The sequence below is a fragment of the Sminthopsis crassicaudata genome, chromosome 5 (genome assembly GCF_048593235.1).
Source record: "Sminthopsis crassicaudata isolate SCR6 chromosome 5, ASM4859323v1, whole genome shotgun sequence".
Classification (NCBI taxonomy): domain Eukaryota; kingdom Metazoa; phylum Chordata; class Mammalia; order Dasyuromorphia; family Dasyuridae; genus Sminthopsis; species Sminthopsis crassicaudata.
This window is the reverse complement of record NC_133621.1, coordinates 202,879,001-202,897,787: the sequence shown is the minus strand read 5'-3', so window position 1 is coordinate 202,897,787 and position 18,787 is coordinate 202,879,001. Positions and strand designations below refer to the sequence as shown.

The following is an 18,787-nucleotide window of genomic DNA, read 5'->3' as shown; positions in this document are numbered from 1 at the left end:
TTTTCCCCCCAAAAGCTTGGATTTTTGCATTTATCTAACACTGCATTACTAAAGTCATTTAGTACTAATAATAGTATTAGGTAATATTTAAACTATTGATCCATCACCCTCTCTCTTAGCTAGTACTATATTGTTTTTATGATTACCACTTTGTAATACAGTTTGAGTTATGGTACTGGTAGACATCTTTCACATGTTTTTCATTGATTATTTTGATATTTTTGAACTTTTGTTTTTTTCAGATGAATTGTGTTATTTTTCTAGCTCTGTAAAATAATTTTGGAAGTTCAAATGGTATGGCACCGAATAAGCAAATTAATTTAAGTGGAATTATCATTTTCATTTTATTAGCTTTGCTTACCTATGAGGAATTAAGATTTCTCCAGTTGTGAAGATTTATCATTATCTGACTGAAAAGTGTTTTTTAATTGTCTACATATAGTCCCTGGGTTTATCTTGGCAGGTAGAAGTATTTTTTTTATTGTCTGCAGCTATTTTAAATGAAACTTGTCTTTTTAATCTCTTCCTACCAGGTTTTATGAGCAATAATGAGAAAGGTTAATGATTTATATGGGTTTAATTTATATCCTGCAATGTTGCTGAAGTTCTTAATTATTTCAACTGGTTTTTACTTGAATCTCTAGGATTCTCTAAATATACCATATTGTCTGCAAACACACAAAATTATCATTTTGTTTCTTTATTGCCTTGTTTAATACTTTTAATTGCTTTTTATTCTTTATTGTTATTGCTAGAATTTCTAATGCAATAGTGAATATTAGTAGTGATAATGGGAATCTTTGTTTTACCCCTGATTCTATTGGGAAGACTTCTAGCTTATCCCCATTATAAATAATGCTTGCTGATAGTTTTGGACTAGATACTACTTGTTACTTTAAGGAAAGCCCTAATAATTCCTGTTCTTTATAGATATTTTTAATAGGAATGAGTGGTTTTTTTGGTAAAAAACAAAACAAAATAATTTTCTGCATTTATTGAAATAATCAGAAGATTTGTGTTGTTTCTGTCTTTGATACTCTCACTTATTTTCACTCTCTCTCTCTTGCTCATTTCCTTCTCCTTATAAACATGCCTTCATCTCCCCTGTTCTGGAAAAAAAAAAACCTCCATTTACAGTGACATCCCTGTTGTTGATCTGTATCTCGTCTTCCTTTTGTATATAAATTCCTCAAAAAAGCTGTCTATAAAAGATAACTTCACTTTCTCTCCTCACATTTTCTTCAAAACCTTTGATATTCTTTCTTCTTACCTTGCCATTCCACTAAAACTACTTAATCCAATTACTTTTTCTCAATCCTCATTCTCCTTGACTTCTCTATAGCTTTTTGACACTCTCATCTCCTCCCTCCCATAACTCTTGCCAAGGCCTGCCAGTTTCACATTTTCAGCAACTCTTGAATATATCTCATTCTTTTTTCTGATATTGTTACCAATCAAATGAGGGCAGGCCCTTAATCACCTCATGTCATGATTACTGCAACAGCCTGCTGGTGTGCCTGCCTCAAGGGTTTCCCCGCTCCAGTCTTGTCCACCAATCACCCACTAACTAATCACCCACTAAAGTGATTTTCCAAAGCAAGTGACTATGTCATACTCCATCCATCCCCCACTCAATAAACTCCAGTAACTCCCTACTGTCTCCAGGATCAAAAACAAAATGTTCCAATTGGCATTCAAAGCCCTTCATAACATAGCCTCTGCCTACCTTTCTAGTATTCATACACATTATTCTCTGGCATATATTCTTTGATCCAGTCATACTGGCTTCCTGATTGTTTTGTGAATGCGACATTCCATCTCTCATCATTGGGCATTCTCTCTGGCTAATTCCAAGTCTGGAATGCTCTCTCTCCTTCTTCCTACAAAACTACTAGGATTCCTTTAAGTTCTAACTAAAATCCTATCATCTACAGGAAGTTTTCTTCATTCCATTACTATCCCTCTGTTAATATTTCATATATATATATATATATATATATATATATATATATATATATATATATATATATATATATATATGTATATATGTATATATATATATGTGTGTGTGTGTGTGTATGTGTGTGTGACATATGCACAATATATGTAATATATATTATATGTATATAATAATATATGTAATATGTGTTTATACACACATATACCCATATACAAATGTATGTGTAAAAAAGAGAGAGAGAAAGTGTTAAATCGATAAATTTGATAAAATTTATGCATATGCAGTTTTCAGACAAAATAATCATTCTATAGTTATATTAAAAATGCTCTGAATGATTATTGATTAGAAAAATTTAAATTGAAATAACACTGAGTTATCACCCCACACTTATAAATTGGCTAATATAACAGAATGAGAAAATGACAAATGTTGGTGGGGATGTGAGAAAATTGAGATACTAGTATATAGTAAAGTGGAATACAGATTAAAACATTCTGGAGAGCAATTTGGAACTCAAAGGGCTATAAAACCTTTCACCAAGTAATGCCATTACTAGCTCTATATTCCAGAGACATAAAACAAGAAAAAAAGATATAAAATATTTATGGAAGTTCTTTTGGGGTGACAAAGAAATGGAAACTGAGGAGATGTTAATCAATTGGAGAGTGGGTAATCAAACTGTTGTATATGATGGTGATGGAACACTATTAGGCTAAAATAAATGACAAGCAGGATATTGTCAAAAAAATTAGAAAAACTTACATGGGCTGATGCAAAATGAAATGAACACAACCAGAAGAGCATTGTGTATAGTAACAGCAATATTGTATGATGATCAACTATGAATGACTTAGCTATTCTCAACAAGACAATGATTTAAGACAGTTCTCAAGGACTTAGGATGAAAAAAGCTATCCATCTCCAGGGAACAAACTGATGGAGTCTGAGTATAGTTTGAAGCATACTTTTTCTATACTGTCTTTATTTGGGGATGGGGGCAGTTCATCTTTTTTTCCCACAACCTGACTAGTATGGCAATATGTTTTGTATGAGTATACATGTATAACTTCTATTTAATTGCTTGTCTTCTCAACTTCAGGATAGAATTTGGGATACAAAAAAATTTAAATAAATATTAAATATTATTTTTATGTGTAATTAGCAGAAAATAAAATATTAAATTTAAAAGAAAAAAGAACCATGACAGCAAAAATTAACAATAAATTACCCTCCAACCAAAACAAAAATATTACCTGAATATTGTGTAGTTATAATGACCAAACTTGTATCTAAAGAATAAAAGAAGTAATGTATCAATTCTTTTTTTTATTTTTTATTATATATTTTTTATAATATTATCCCTTGTATTCATTTTTCCAAATTATCCCCCCCTCCCTCTATTCCCTCCACTTGATGACAGGCAATCCCATACATTTTACATGTGTTACAATATAACCTAGATGTATCAATTCTTTACTGAGTTACATATCAGATTTAGTTGTTGTGTTTAGTCACTTTTGCAGAACTCCTTTATTTCTCTTTCCTTTTTTTCCAAGAAATTATTTTCTATGTAAGAAGGGGAAGAAATATATTTGGGAAAGATGACATAAGACTAAGTATCAATAAAAACCCAAAGTCTGGAAAATTAAAATTTTATATATAATTAGTGCTTTTATCAGTGCTGTGGATAAAAGGCAAGGGCATCATATGAAAAAAAAAAACAGATTTAGGAACTGAATTGCTTATAATTTCTAAACCACTGTTAGTGATTTTTAAAAGACTTTTAAAAATGGAAGGATAGATGTCCTATTTTTCAAAATATAAGAAAAAAAATGACCAAAATATTCACCCAATTATCATTGCAAAATATTTCTTTCCATTAGTCTCTCATTCATTTCTTTTTTAAAAATATTTTATTGATGTTTTATATCATCATAATTATTCCCAAAATCCTTACCTCTCCCTCTCTTAGAGAACCATCTCATATAATCAATAATGAATAAACATTTATTAAGAACTTACAGTGTACCATTCATTTTTCATATTCCCTCCACCATTTGTTCTTTTCCCTTTTTGTCATATTAGCCAATCTGATAAATATGAGATGATATTTAAGAATTATTTTCTTTTGCATTTCTTTATTAGTAATTTATAGATTTTTATAAGATTATTAATATCTTTAACTTATTAATTCCAAAAACTTCCTATCTTCTTTGACATTATTGCTGGGGAATAACTCCTATTTTAATTAATATGGCTCAGTTACCTAAATATTTGAAAAATGAGATCTTTATCAAAGAAACTTGCAATAAACAGTCTTCCCTCCCATCTGCCCAGTTTCTTGCTCTCCTGATTTTGGCTACATTGGATTTGTTTGTGTAAAATCATTTTAATGTAATCAAAGTTGTATATTTTACTTTCTGTGGTACTTTCTAGCCTTTATTTGATTATAAACTCTAATCTAATATATGGGTATAAAAGGTAATTTTTCCCATGCTCCCCTAATTTGCTTAGGATATCACCCTTTCCAACTAAAATCATGTGCAGTTTCATCTTCTCTTGATATATGGTATGAGATGTTTTTCCATACCTAATTTGTATCATTCTGCCTTCCAGTTTTTCTAGCAAGTTTCATCAAATATTGAGTTCTTTCTCCAAAAGCTTAAAATTTAGTTTTATTAAACATTGATTATTACAGTCATTGACCACTCACTGCATATTGTTCCACTAATCCATTACTTTATTTTGTATACTGTCCAAGATTGTTTTGATGATTAATTACTACTTTCTAATTTAGCTTGAAGTCTGGTAGTTGTGAGGTCACCTTCCTTCACTTTTTTCATTGATTCCCTTGATATTCTGATATTCTTTTGTTCTTCTGTGTGAATGTTATTTATATTTTTACTAGCCCTATAAAATAACTTTTTGGTGTTTTGATTAGTATGGCACTGAACAGGTAAATCAATTTAGGGAGAATTGTCATTTTCATTATGTTGGCTCAGCCCACTCATGAGCAATTAATATTTTCAAATTATTTAGTTCTGTCTTATTTGTCTGAAAAGTGTTTTGTCATTGTATTCATATGGATTCTATGTGTATTTTGACTAGTAGACTCCCAAGTATTTCTTTCTGTTATTTCATAAATTTAATAATATTATTTTAAATAAATTTCTTTTCTATCTTTTTCTATTGGGTTTTGTTATAATATGGATTGTGTGTGTTTGTTTTATATCCTGAAACTTTGCTAAAGTTATTGGTTGTTCAGAATAGTTTCTAGTTGATTCTCTATGGTTCTGTAAGCATGTCATGTAACACATGACAATAAGTATGTATTGTCTGCAAAGAATAATTTTTCCTTGTTACCTACTCTTAATTCTCAAATTTATTTTTTTTATTGCTATAGCTATCATTTATGTTAGAATTTATTTTATTTTCTCAGAAGTATTTTATTTTTTCCAAATGCATGTAAAGACAATTTTCAACATTCATTTTTGTAAGATTTTGCGATCCAAATTTTTTTAGCCTCTCTTATTTAACTTTTCCCTTTCCAAGACAACAAGCAATCTGAAATAGGAATGCAATTCTTTAAAACATATTTCTATATTTCTCGTGTTGTACAAGAAAAATCAGACCAAAAGGAAAAAAAAACATGAGAAAGGAAAAAGCAAACAAATAAAAAAGGTGAAAATAGTATGCTTCCATCCAGATTCAATCTCCATAGTTCTCTTTCTGGATGTGGATGGTATTTTCCATCCCAATTGGAATTGTCTTGGATCACAACATGGTGAGAAGAACTAAGTCTATCATACTTGATCATCACATAATCTTACTGTTACTGTATATAATGTTCTCCTTGTTCTACTCACTTCATTCAGCAATCATTTCATTTAAGTCTTTCTAGGTTTTTCTGAAATCAACCTGCTAATTTCTTATAGAACAATAATATTCCATTATATTCATATTCCATAACTTATCCAGTCAATTTCTAATTCCTTGCCACCAAAAAAAAAGAACTGCTATAAACATTTTTCTTGCATATATAGGTCCTTTTCCCTCTTTTATGATCTCTTTGGGATATAAACACATCTATTAGAATTTTGAAGAATACTGGTGATAATAGACATCCTTGCTTCATCCTGATTTTACTGGGATGGGAAGACTTCCAATTTATAGGCATTATACATGCTTTCTTTTTGTATAGTATTTATTTTAAGAAAGGCTCCATCTATTTAATGCTTTATAACGTTCTAATATGAATTGAGGATTGTACTGTGTCAAAGATTTTTCCTGCATCTATTGATTTAATCATATTATGTTTGTAGTATTGTTATTGATATCAATTATGCTTTTAATTTCCCTACTAATGAACCAGTTCTATATTTCTCACACAAATATTACCTGTTGATAATGTATGATTTTTGTAATGTATTGATGTAATCTCCTTCTTAGTGTTTGATTAAGATTTTTAAAGTCAATATTAATTTCCCTAATGACCTATAGATGTTTTCAGATATTCAGTTTTCTTATTCTTTGCTTTGTGCTTCCTGGTTTTGATATCAAATCGACATTTGTGTCATAGAAGGAAGTTAGTAGAACTCCTGTGTCTATGTTATCAAGTAGTTTTTATATTTTGGAACTAATTGTTCTTTAAATGTTTTGTAGAATTCACTTATAAATCTATGGAGTTCATTTTTCTTATGGAGTTCATTGATGGCTTGTTCAATTTCTTTTTCTAGTATATGATTATTTAAATGTTCTATTTCCTCTTCTCTTGAACTAGATAATTAATATTTTTGTAAACATTCATTTTTCACAAAGATTTTTAGCTTTGTTGGCATATAATTGTACAAAATACTTCCTAAGTTTTAATTTCATTTAAATTTACCCTTTTAATTTTTATATTGGAATTTTTTTCTTTTTCTTTCTTTTTTAATCAAGTTAATTCGGGTCTTATTTAATTTATTGTTTTCCCCATAAAACAGCTCCTGAATTTATTAGTTTAGTCTAATTAGTCTAAAATTTCTTAACTTTTAATTTCATCAATCCCTTCTTTGATTTTAGGATTTCTATTTCATTGTTTAATTGAGGAGTTGGATTTATTCTTTTTTCCAGCTTTTTAAAATTATATACTCAATTTATCTGACCTTTTCCTCTTTTTATTGATGTAAGCATTTAAGATATAAATTTCCCCCTAAGAACTGCACTAACTGTATCCTACAAATTTGATATGCTATCTCATTACTATTATTATCTTTAATAAATTATTATTTTTATGACTTCTTCTTTGACATGTTTGTTCTTTTTTAATTTAAAAATTATTTTAAACAATTTTTCTTTTACATTTTTGAATTGCAAATTTTTAATCTCCCTCTCACATCCTTTCCTATTCTCTAACAAGCCAAATAATGTGATATCAATTATACATGTGAAATAATGCAAATCATATTTCTTTATTAGCCATATTTTTTAAAAGCAAGAAAAATAGAGAGAGAAAATTATGCTTAACTTTGCATTTGGCTATCAATTTTTCATCAAGACAATTGAAATTGTCTTGGATCACTGTCTTGATCAGAGTAGCTATGTTTTAAAGAGTTGATCATCACTACAATATTGCTCTTACTATGCACAATGATCTCCTGGTTCTTCTCACTTCATTTTGTATCAGTTTATATAGGTTTTTGTAAAACCACCACTCTCATCTTTCTTAATAGCACAATAGTATTCTATCACAAACATACCATAACATTCAACCATTTTCTAATTGATGAGTATCCCCTTGATTTCTAATTCTTTTCCATCACAAAAACAGCTGCTATAAATATCTTTGTACATATAAGTATTTTTACTTTTTCCTTTTGATCTCTTTGAGATACTGATCTAGTTGTGGGCCAAAGGATAGCCCTTTGGAGTTGTGCTCTCTGCAGCAGAATTTGAATGTTAGTAGTTTAGTTCAAGCAAGCACTTCAGTGTCTTTTATCTTGCCAGGTGATCTTCAGAATCTTCCTAAGACAATTCAAATGGAAAAAAAAATCAGTTTCCTGGCATGGTGCTGGTATTGTCCAGGTTTCACAGGTATACAACAATGAGGTCAACACAATATCCCTATAGACCTTCAGTTTGTAAGTCAGGCTAATATTTCTCACCCACACTTTCCTTTGGAATTTCCCAAACAATGAGGTGGCTCTGGTAATGAGAGTGTCAACCTCATCATCTATGTATACATCCCTGAAAAGTATACTGCCAAGGTAAGTGAACTTATTTATAGTAATCATTTTTTTTCCATTTGCTTTAACCAATGGTTTCATATATGGCTACTGTGCTGCTGGCTGGTAGAGAATGAGTATATATTTGAGAAATGAGGTCTTTATTAGAGAAACTTCTTATAAAATTTTTTGATATTATTTCATTGTCAATGGTATCTCTTAACAAAATATTTTCCTGTGTCTAATAGCATGATTATTACCCCTACTTCCTTTTTATTAAGCTAAAGCTCATTAGATTCTGCTCTAGCTCTTTAATTCTGCATGTGTATTTTTGTGTTTCAAGTGTGTCTCATGAATTCTAGTTTCTAATACAGCCTACTAAGCTTCTATTTTATAGGTGAGTTCCTCCCATTTACATTGACAGTTATGATTACTGTGTATTCTTTCCATCCCATTATTGTGTTTCTTCTCCCTCCCTGTCTCTATTCTGTCTCTATTCAAAAATGTATTTTGCTTCTAACAAATACTTTCTTTAATTTATTCTCCCCTTTATCATACTATCCTTTCTCTTATCCCTTTTTTCTTTTTTCCCTATTGAATAAATTACATTTCTATGTACAAGTGAGTGTATGTATATATCTTCATTCTTTCACGAGAATGAAGTTCAAACATTGCCTGCCACCCCTGCCATTTCCTCCTCCATCGTAAAAGCTTTTTCCCCATATTCCTCTTAAGAAAAAAAATCCTCATTCTATTTTTCCCTGCCCATTCTCCTAAGTTATCCTTTCTTATCCCTTCATTTAAAAAATTGTTCCAATAAGTTGATTAACTTACTCCATTCCTTTTTTGACCTAATAATGAAAAAGATCTTAGAAATTGCATGTATCATCTTCCCATGTAAGAATGTAACACTTTAACTTTATTGAGTTTCTTATGATTATTCTTTCATGTTTACCTTGTAATACTTCTCTTGAATCTTCTGCTTTAATATCAAGTTTTCTATTCATCTATGGTCTTTTCCTCAGGAATGCTTGAAAGTCCTCTATTTCATTTAATATTCCTTTTCCCCTGATGGATTACATTCAATTTTGCTGGGTAGGTGATTTTTTTTTATTGTAATACTAGCTTCTTTGTCTTCCTGAATATCATATTCCAGATTTTCTACTCCGTTAACATGGAAGTGCCAAATTTTGTATGTGATCCTAAATATAGCCCTATGATATTTGAATGGTTTCTAACTGACTCCTTTTATCTTTGAGCTGGGATCCTTGCAACAGATATGATTTTCCTGGTGAATAATAGATTATTTCAATTTATATTTTACCTTCAGATTCTCAAATGTTATGACAGTTTCCTTTGATAATTTCTTGAAAAATAAGAAAATCAAAAGCACAGAAGGCAAATGAGAGACTTTGAGAAGACTATAGGGACAAATGGATATTCTAAGGTCAGGAGGCCTTAAGTTCTAAATGAGGAATGGTATTGAAAGCCATAGAAAAACAATTAGGATGGGGATTCTGAAAGAAATAGAGACTTCAAAAAGAAAGATAAATTCAATTTGAGCTATCAATGGTCATAAGCATAGAGATGATAATGAAATGGGAGTGAATAAGATAGCCAATTAAGATAAAGAAAAAAGGGGAAACTACTTGATAGGGTGGAATGCATGTCAGGCCTGAAGTCATAAAAACTCATCTTCTTGAGTTCAAATTTGGGCTCAGAAACTTAACTAACTGTGTTATTCTAGACAAGTCACTTAATCCTGTTTGCCTCAGTTTCCTAATCTGTAAAATAAGCTGGAGAAGAAAATAGCAAATTACTCCAGAATATTTGCCAAGAAAACCTTAAATGGGATCACAAAGAGTAAGACATTTGAAATAATTGAAAAGCCAAAAAGAGAGAAGAATGCCATGAATAGGGTATGGCTGAAAAGTAACATTAGACAATCAGGCAAAAGATCCATTGAAAAAGACAAAGAATGGATACTGAGAGAACCAAGAAGCTATCTGAAACCAGGGAAATAGTGTGTTTTTAGAAAGAGAACTTGGTCAACAGTTTCAAAAGCTGCAGATTAATTAGCAGGAATCAAGACTCAGAAAAATATTGCTATCATTTTGGAAACTAGGAAATTGAGACTAGAGAAATTTGTTTATTATAGTGACATAGCTAATAAGTGGTGGAACTGGTATAAATAAATCAAAACTTTTTATATTTATTTCACCATATTTCCACTATAGCATGCTACAGATTATGTTAAACCATTTGATCTCAAAATACACTCAACTGAAAATGATTTAAAGAGATACATTTGGGGCAGCTAGATGTTGCATCACATAAAACAGTGGAGGAAGAGGAGGAGTCCATATCTGGCCTCAGATGCATATTTGTATGATCCTAATCAAGTCACTTAAACCTGATTGCCCCTTTCTCCTAAAAAAAAAAAAAAATCAGAATAGATGAGAATTCTTTGTTGATGGATTTAATAGTGTGAAAAGGATAGGAAATTAAAAAGGAAATACTGGAGACATTTTTAGTAGCTGAACTGTTTACCCTCATTCTGATTTTTTTCGAATCCCTTTTTGTCCATTATTTACTTTTGAAGGCTTCAGAGTGTTTGTTAGAACATTCCAAATACTTGTAATTGTGGTTGAATGAAAGGGGAAAATAAATCATAGCTTCAGGCTTAAGGCCTTTTTTTTTTTTTTTTTAAACAACTGATTTAATGAAAACAGGATTTAATCTAAAGGAGGAGACTTGGTCTCAGATTGTGGTCCTGCTATATTTTTGCTGGTGTGACTTTAAGCAATTCATTTAATCTCTCCAGACCTGTTGCTTATTGTAAAAATGAAAGATATCTTATTTTTAAAAAGCAACATTCTTTCAGAATCCAAATGATTAGTGGTACTATCTACAGATAATCTCCATTAGCTACCTCCAATCGTAAATTTATATATTTCATTTTCTTTTCTATCTTCCACACAATTTCTATATTTGAGACAAATATGTAATTGTTATATAACCAACCACTTACCTCATTTAGGAATATCTTATTTGGAGTAAATAGCTGCCATTTTTCATATTCCCAATTAGAAGATATGCCTAAAATATAGATTGAAAGGTCTAAATGTATTTTATAGCCATGTTGAGATGCTCCTGTATTAATAATGAGGATGTTAATAGCTAACATTTATTCAAGCTTACAAAAATCATTCTCTCTTTTAATCTCATATTAGTATAGACTTTTTTTTTTTTATTAGGACCTCTATTTTGGCTTACAGGTTTAGTCCTTAATAATAATAATATTTTAATAGATTCTACTTGTAAAACAGGTAGTGTTTTGTGGGTTCTATTTTTTTTATATTCTGTTTCATATCTCAAATGTTCAGATACTTCTGCAGCCTGAAATCATAGGTCTTGTGAAATTCCATCTGTGGAAATATTTATCTTCCCTTATGGCTCCTTTCTGATGCAATTAAGCTTTACCTGAATTTCAGTCATCATAATAATGTCTCCCTCTCATTTTGAGCATATTGTGTGAATATTATTGTCCTCTACCACATTTATATATTATATTATATCATATTCTTTTGTGTGTTTGCATTCGGTTTAAGTCCTGTGCTGTCAGGGATTGTGTCGTTTTTTTAAATCTTTGAATCTGTAATGCTTAGTACAGAGCCTTCCCCTTATTTATATGTAGTATATATCAGTCATATATCTATGATTTTGTTTTCACTTGCAATTTGCTATTTAGGATAATGAATATAATTTGAAAGTAGTAATTTCCATAATTCAAAGGATGATACCAGGCTACTGTTTGATAATCACACTGCAGATATTTTAAGGAGCATACTTTTTGTGGTAGGGAGGTCAGTTCAAAATATTTTAAACAGCTATATTATAGCAAATTGAATACAATATTGTAGGGTATTATTTACCCTTCTCTGAAGTATAACTTATTTTTATCATTATTTTAGGTACTTCTGTAGCGCTCATTATCCTTGCTTTGGGATTTTTGCTGTCAGCTCAGGTCTCACCACAAATCTCTCTTAAGCCAACAGCTCCTTCACATCAGAACTCTTCTTGCACAAAATACAGGTGAGAATTTTGTTTTCACCTTCTGGAAGATTTTAGTCAATTTTTGATTTTAAAATGCCTGTAAAATTACCATTCTAAATACAGTTCTTATACAAAAATTCATATCACAGGCCATTTTGTAAATATCAAAGTGCCTTTTACTGACGTATTTTTTATGATTCAATTAAATAAGTATTGAATCACAGAATTTTACCATGAGGTAGTGTTTATCCTGCTTACCATGAAATGTTCAAAATGAGACTACATGACCACTTATTGGGAAATATTATATTATTTTTTTCTAGCTCTAAAAAATAATTATTTGCTAATTTGATTGATATGGCACTGAATAAGTAAATACTTAATTTAGTTAAGTAAATTAATTTAGATAGTATTGTCATTTTTTCACATATTAGGTTGGCTTACCCATGATAAATTAATATTTTTGAAAATATTTATATCTCTATTTGTATGAAAAGTGTTTTGCCATTGGGCTGATATAGTTGCTGTGTGTGTCTTGGCATATAGGCTTCTAAGTGTTTTATACTGTTTTCAATTATTTAAAATGGTTTCTTTATCTCTTCCTGCAAAGCTTGTTAATATACAGAAATCTTGAAGGTTTATGTGGATTTAATTTATGTGCTTCAACTTTGCTAAAGCTGTTGTTTCAACTAGCTTTTTAATTGATTTTCTTTTCTCTATGCATTTTGTGATCTGCAAAACATTTTTATTCCTTCAATTTCCTTTTCTTGACTTAATGATATAGTTAGCATTTCTGGTACAGTATTAAATAATAATGGTGATAGTGGACATCTCTGCTTTATCCTGATCTTATCAGGAAAGTTCTAGTTTATTCCCATTATAGAAAGTGCCATTTATTATTATACTTTCTAATGTTTTTTAGTGCCAAAAGATTTTCTTCATCAATTGACATAATTATATAATTTTTTGTTGCTTTTGTAATTGATGTGGTCATTTATGCTAATAGTTTTCCTAATATTGAATCAGCCCTGGAATCCTGCTTTAAATTCCACTTAGTCATTATATATGATCTTTGTAATATATTGATATAATCTCCTTACTAGTGTTTTATTTTAAAATTTTGCATTTATATTTATTAAGGAAGTTGGCATGAAGTTCTCTTTCTCTTGTGTCATAGAAGAAATTTGACTGGACTCCTTTACCTTTTTTTCAAATAGTTTGTACACTACTGATATTAATCTTTAAAGTTTGGTAGAGTTTGTTTGTAAATCTATCTGGTTTTGAGGGTTTTTTTTCCAACAGATAAGAAGACTGAGGTTCATCCCAGTTAATAAGTCTGTCCAAAGTTCCATGACAAATAAAAATGTTAGGATTTAAGATATAGATCTCTTGACTTCAATCTTGATCCTTTTTGATTATATAATTTCATCAACATATCTTATGTTCATTAAATCACACTACAGTAATTCACTCTTGAACTTAGTGAATGTTAAACTCTAATGATCTGAGAATGGAGATAGTATATTAGTGCAGAAGAAATGGAAACAAGTTGTGACCACACTGAGTAAATATCAGGGTCTGTAAGTTAACCAATTTAGACTTGCACCAGGAAACAAGTATACTACAAAGACAAGGAGATATCTTAGTCATTGAAAAAAACACATATTAACATGATTATTACAAAAATTTTTATTCTTACTTTTTGTCCTACAAAAGTATGAATTTTAATTAGTTGGACTTGGTTTTATTTCCCATTTGTTGAGTCTTTTCAAACATATGCAACATTTCATGACCCCTTTTGGTTGTTCTCTTGGTAAAAATACTGGAGTAGTTTGCTATTTCCTTCTAAAACTCATTTTTCTGATGAAGGAACTGAAACAAATAGGATTAAAAGATTTGCCCAGTGTCAGGTAGGAAGTTCCTGAGACCAGATCTGAACTGAGGAAGATAAGTCTTCCTGATTCCAAACCTGGTGCTCTATCCATTGTGCCAGCTAGATGTCCTTATTATTTCCCATATTCTAATGTTATGCAGAAACAATAATCCTTTTAGATTCAGTTATAATTTGAGCTAAATGAGTGTAAATGGGATCTTAAATTTTTATTATATAACCTTACCACATTTGCAATGTATGTAGACATAGACACTATTACTTACTGGCAGCTAAGTAGCATAGTAGATAATGCTGTACATGCAATCAGAAAGATATGGTTCATATCCAATCGCATAAACGTACTAGGCTGTGTGATCTTTGGCAAATCATTTTACTTCTGTTTGCCTCAGTTTCCTTATTTGTAAATGAAAATAATAACACATTTCTCAGGGTTGTTGGGATGACCAAATGAAATTACATACATATGCATATGTATATATGTATGTATATATATATGTATGTGTGTATGTGTTTGTACACTATATATTTTCATATATGTAGACATATGTGTGTGTTTTGAGGATTAACAGAAGTTGCATTAGTTAATTTATCACTTATATAATTATCTTATATGGCACATATTATGTTATTACTCATAGGAGGCATCATTCATTGGTTTCCCTAATTTACTGGTTACACACTTAGTGATTTATGAATTATGTGGGCAATAGCAAACACAAAAACAATCAGAAATTCTAAAAGTAAGAAAAAGCAAAAAGGGATTTATTACAATCTCACCAGAAAGGACAACTCCCAACAGACAAGGTGTCAGTAGAAGAGTTCAAAGCACAACCTGCAAACACAAGATTATATAGAAACTAACTAGATGCCCCACCGTGCCCTCTGACTTTTTCTTCCATTGACAGAAGAATTCTAAATTACCCAGAGACTAAATATTGACCACAGAACACATTTTACTATATTAAGTACTTAAATGTTAATGAAAAGGAGAGAGGGAGAGACAGGGGGGAAATGCTTGTTTATATAAAATAATCAAACACTTGCAGCTTTTAGCCATAGCTTAATTTGTTATTGCAAAATTTCAAGTCACAATTAGGGCTTAAGCTGAAGCCACATCCTTATGAGAAGTCTTCACTCAGTTTATCCCATACATGAATAAACATTTATTTCACAATTATATTCATAGGTATTAATAATAACATTCTAGGCCTTTCAAGAATACTACAAAGGGGACAGCTAGGTGGCACAGTGGATACAGCACCAGCCTTGAAGTCAGGAAGACCTGAGTTCAGATTTGACCTTAGACACTTAACACTACTTGGATGTGTAACCTTGTACAAGTCACTCTACTCCCAGTTGCCTCAGAAAAAACAAACAAACAAAAAAGAATACTACAATGATACTCTGATTGTTTAAATGCATACTCAATTTTAATGTTTTTCTTTTGCTCACTAATAGCAATAATAATTAATATAATTAATTTTTAAAATATATTATTTTTATTTATTATAAATTTATAGTTAGGGGGCAGCTAGGTGGCGCAGTGGATAGAGCACCAGCCTTGAATTCAGGAGGACCCAAGTTCAAATCGGTCTCAGACACTTAACACTTCCTAGCTGTGTGACCCTGGGCAAGTCACTTAACCCCAGCCTCCAAAAAAAAAAATTATAGTTAACATAATAGAGTCTATTAAAGACTTTATAACTTTAGAAGTCTTCATAGCTAAGCATGAAATTGTTCATATTAATAGAATTAACCACAATCTGTGGTTTTGTATTGTTGTATGCAACTATATCATACTTTTATGGAAAATCCTAACAAGAAAGAAAACAATTGAATCTCCTAAGACTGATTTCAAGTTCTAAAACTTTCTACAAGATAGTTACTTTTTTTTCCCTGAGGCAATTGGGGTTAAGTGACTTGCCCAAGGTCACACAGCTGGGAAGTATCAAGTGTTTGAGGTCAAATTTGACCTCCTGACTTACAGAGTTGGTACTCTATCCACTTCACCATCTAGTTGCCCCTATAAGATATAAATATATACTTAAACCCTATATAACTTAAATGTCATTTATTTTAACTGGGATTTCAAGAGTTGTATTACTTCCTAAAAAAGAATTACTATATTTTTATTATAAATCATTAATAATTATTTTAATTAGCTGTTAATTATATGTATTACTCTCATGCTAACAACACAATTAACTCATATAATTCAAGAAATTATAACTATCTGAACTATTTTCCTAGTTTTAATTACTATCCTTACTTCTTACATATTCCTTACATAATAGAGTGAATAGTTCTTATTTAAAAACAAAAGCTATAGTTATCAATAATATTGAAGTTTATTATAAATACCTAACATTTGACTCAGTCATATACAAGAATTATCCCCTGAACAATTATGACTATATAGACAATAATGTTGTTTTCTATGAATATAGAACAATACAATAATAAAACTTCCAAGTTCAATATTAATATCATCAGATATTTTATGTGGATGAGCCTTAACTACATAGGTTTAAAAAGTTATACAATTCCAAATGACTATTTCAATTCTTATATCAACATGGATCAGATAGTATAGCATATAGCAAAAATCTTTATGCAATTCTAAGTTTTAATAACTGACAATATATATAGTATAAATTAACAAAGATATGATTTGGAGGTTTCATTTTTTAAAAATGTATATTTGTTTACTTTTGTGTATTTTTAATAATCTCTTTCATTTAAATTTTAACAATATGAAGCACCCTGTCATTCATATTTCTAAAGTTATTAAAACTTATTATTATGCTAAGACTTTGGGGACATTATATATTATGGATCCAGAAATTTATAGAAACTATAGCATTATACATATTGTTCTTTAGAAGTAATTTAAATATTTTGAAAATTGATCCTCTATAATACAATCTTTATTGAGAAGTTATGCATTATTATTATAAAGACAGTCCTCTATTCAAAATATGTCACAATTAGATATTTCTGTGATTTCTGACAATTCTAATATGTGTTAGTCTTTTTTACATTTCAACTACATTTAACAAGAATACACTAAAAATTTAAATCTATTACTTCCTTGAAATACAAAGATGAATGAAAATTTATTTGACCTATTCATCCTAATGAACTAGGTATTACAAAGCTACCATTTCTGATCGCATTTCCTTGTTTATTTTTATCAATTTTAATTAGTTTCAGAATTAAATTCAAATTTCACAAACAATTAATTAGATTAATCACTAAGATAATAATAGTATATAAAAAAACAAGATTGAATATGGAATCTCACACTATACATATGATGTTGTTCAGTTGTTTAGTTTTGTACAATTCTTTATCACCTTGTGAATTATACTGTACACAGAGTTTTGTTTTTGTTTTTTTGGCAACGATACTGGAGTGGTTTGCCAATTTTAGGCAAGTGGCTTTCCCAGGATCACACAGCTAGTAAAGGATCTAAGGCCACATTTATTTTAATAGCAATCTTAGAATTAGTTGTAGTTTAATTCAGTATCACTTGTTGTCCCATATTTATATGATAACACCTAAATGACCCAACAAACTCATGCTTTCCATATTAATTATAAATTAACATTAATAGGTGCTCTTTCATTATTACTCCATATATTAATTCTTAGTCTATGATTTAACTTCAGTTTTACTTTTCTCTTTGTATTGTTCTATCATTTAATTTTCCAAGTTGTTGATCACAAAATGTAGTTCTAGGGGGGAATATTTCAAAACCACCAAACCCCTATCATACACACACACACACACACACACACACACACACACATACACACGTGTGTATCTATGTGCATATACACTTATATTTATATTCATATACATCCATGAACATCTGTTATATATGTGTATATTTATACATATTTGTTGTTAAGTATTCTTTTTATTGACTTCTTCTGAATATTTTATCATTCTAGTGTAGCCTTAATATCTGAATTTAGAGGATGCTATCACCAGCAGGAATTCAATTGCTTTAGCACATTTGAAGTGCCTCTCCCTAACACCTATATTCTGTTAGCATCAGGAGAAGACATTACATTAATTTATCAGTTTGAGAGAAGACAATCCTGAATAAGTATTTAAAGCATCATCTATCATTATTATTTTGGGCCATAATGTACCATAAATATTCTATTATTGTTATCAGTTTAATGTACAATTCTACTTTTTAAAAAGAATTCCTACAGGGTTTCAGGAAATACATATATTTTTTGTTACTATATTTCTAATCATTACAGCTTTTGGATTTTGTGAATTATTAAATTATTTATATCTTTTATTTATTTGTAAGCATTCATTCTTCTTTTATTTATTTTTTATTTGTTTATTTTTTTTTAGGATGGGGTTAAGTGACTTGCCCAGGGTCACACAGCTAGGAAGTGTCTGAGACCAGATTTGAACTCGGGTCCTCCTGAATTCAAGACTGGTGCTCTATCCACTGCGCCACCTAGCTGCCCCCTGTAAGCATTCATTCTTAAAATTTTTACTTCCAAATACTCTCCTTCCCTGCAATCTTCTCTCAGTCATCAAGAAGGCAAGAAATATGATATATATTAGACATGTAAAGGCATGCAAAAATATATTCCATAGTAGTCATATTGCCAAAAATAAAGACAAGAAAAAATCAATGAAAAA

The 18,787-nt window shown here is 30.0% G+C and overlaps 1 protein-coding gene and 1 long non-coding RNA gene across 2 annotated transcripts in view; one reads left to right on the top strand and one right to left on the bottom strand.

The window, feature by feature from the left end:
• Positions 1-18,787, top strand: part of SLC2A13 (solute carrier family 2 member 13) — a 139,962-nt gene that overhangs the window by 95,812 nt on the left and 25,363 nt on the right. The window contains 1 exon segment of the mRNA XM_074269490.1: positions 12,138-12,258. Coding sequence (XP_074125591.1) covers positions 12,138-12,258 — 121 coding nt within the window.
• LOC141543764 (uncharacterized) overlaps positions 7,383-18,787 on the bottom strand; it is an 87,163-nt gene continuing 75,758 nt past the window's right edge. Inside the window, exon 3 of the long non-coding RNA XR_012482515.1 lies at positions 7,383-7,963. This is a non-coding gene — a long non-coding RNA (uncharacterized LOC141543764). The remainder of the gene's footprint in view (positions 7,964-18,787) is intronic.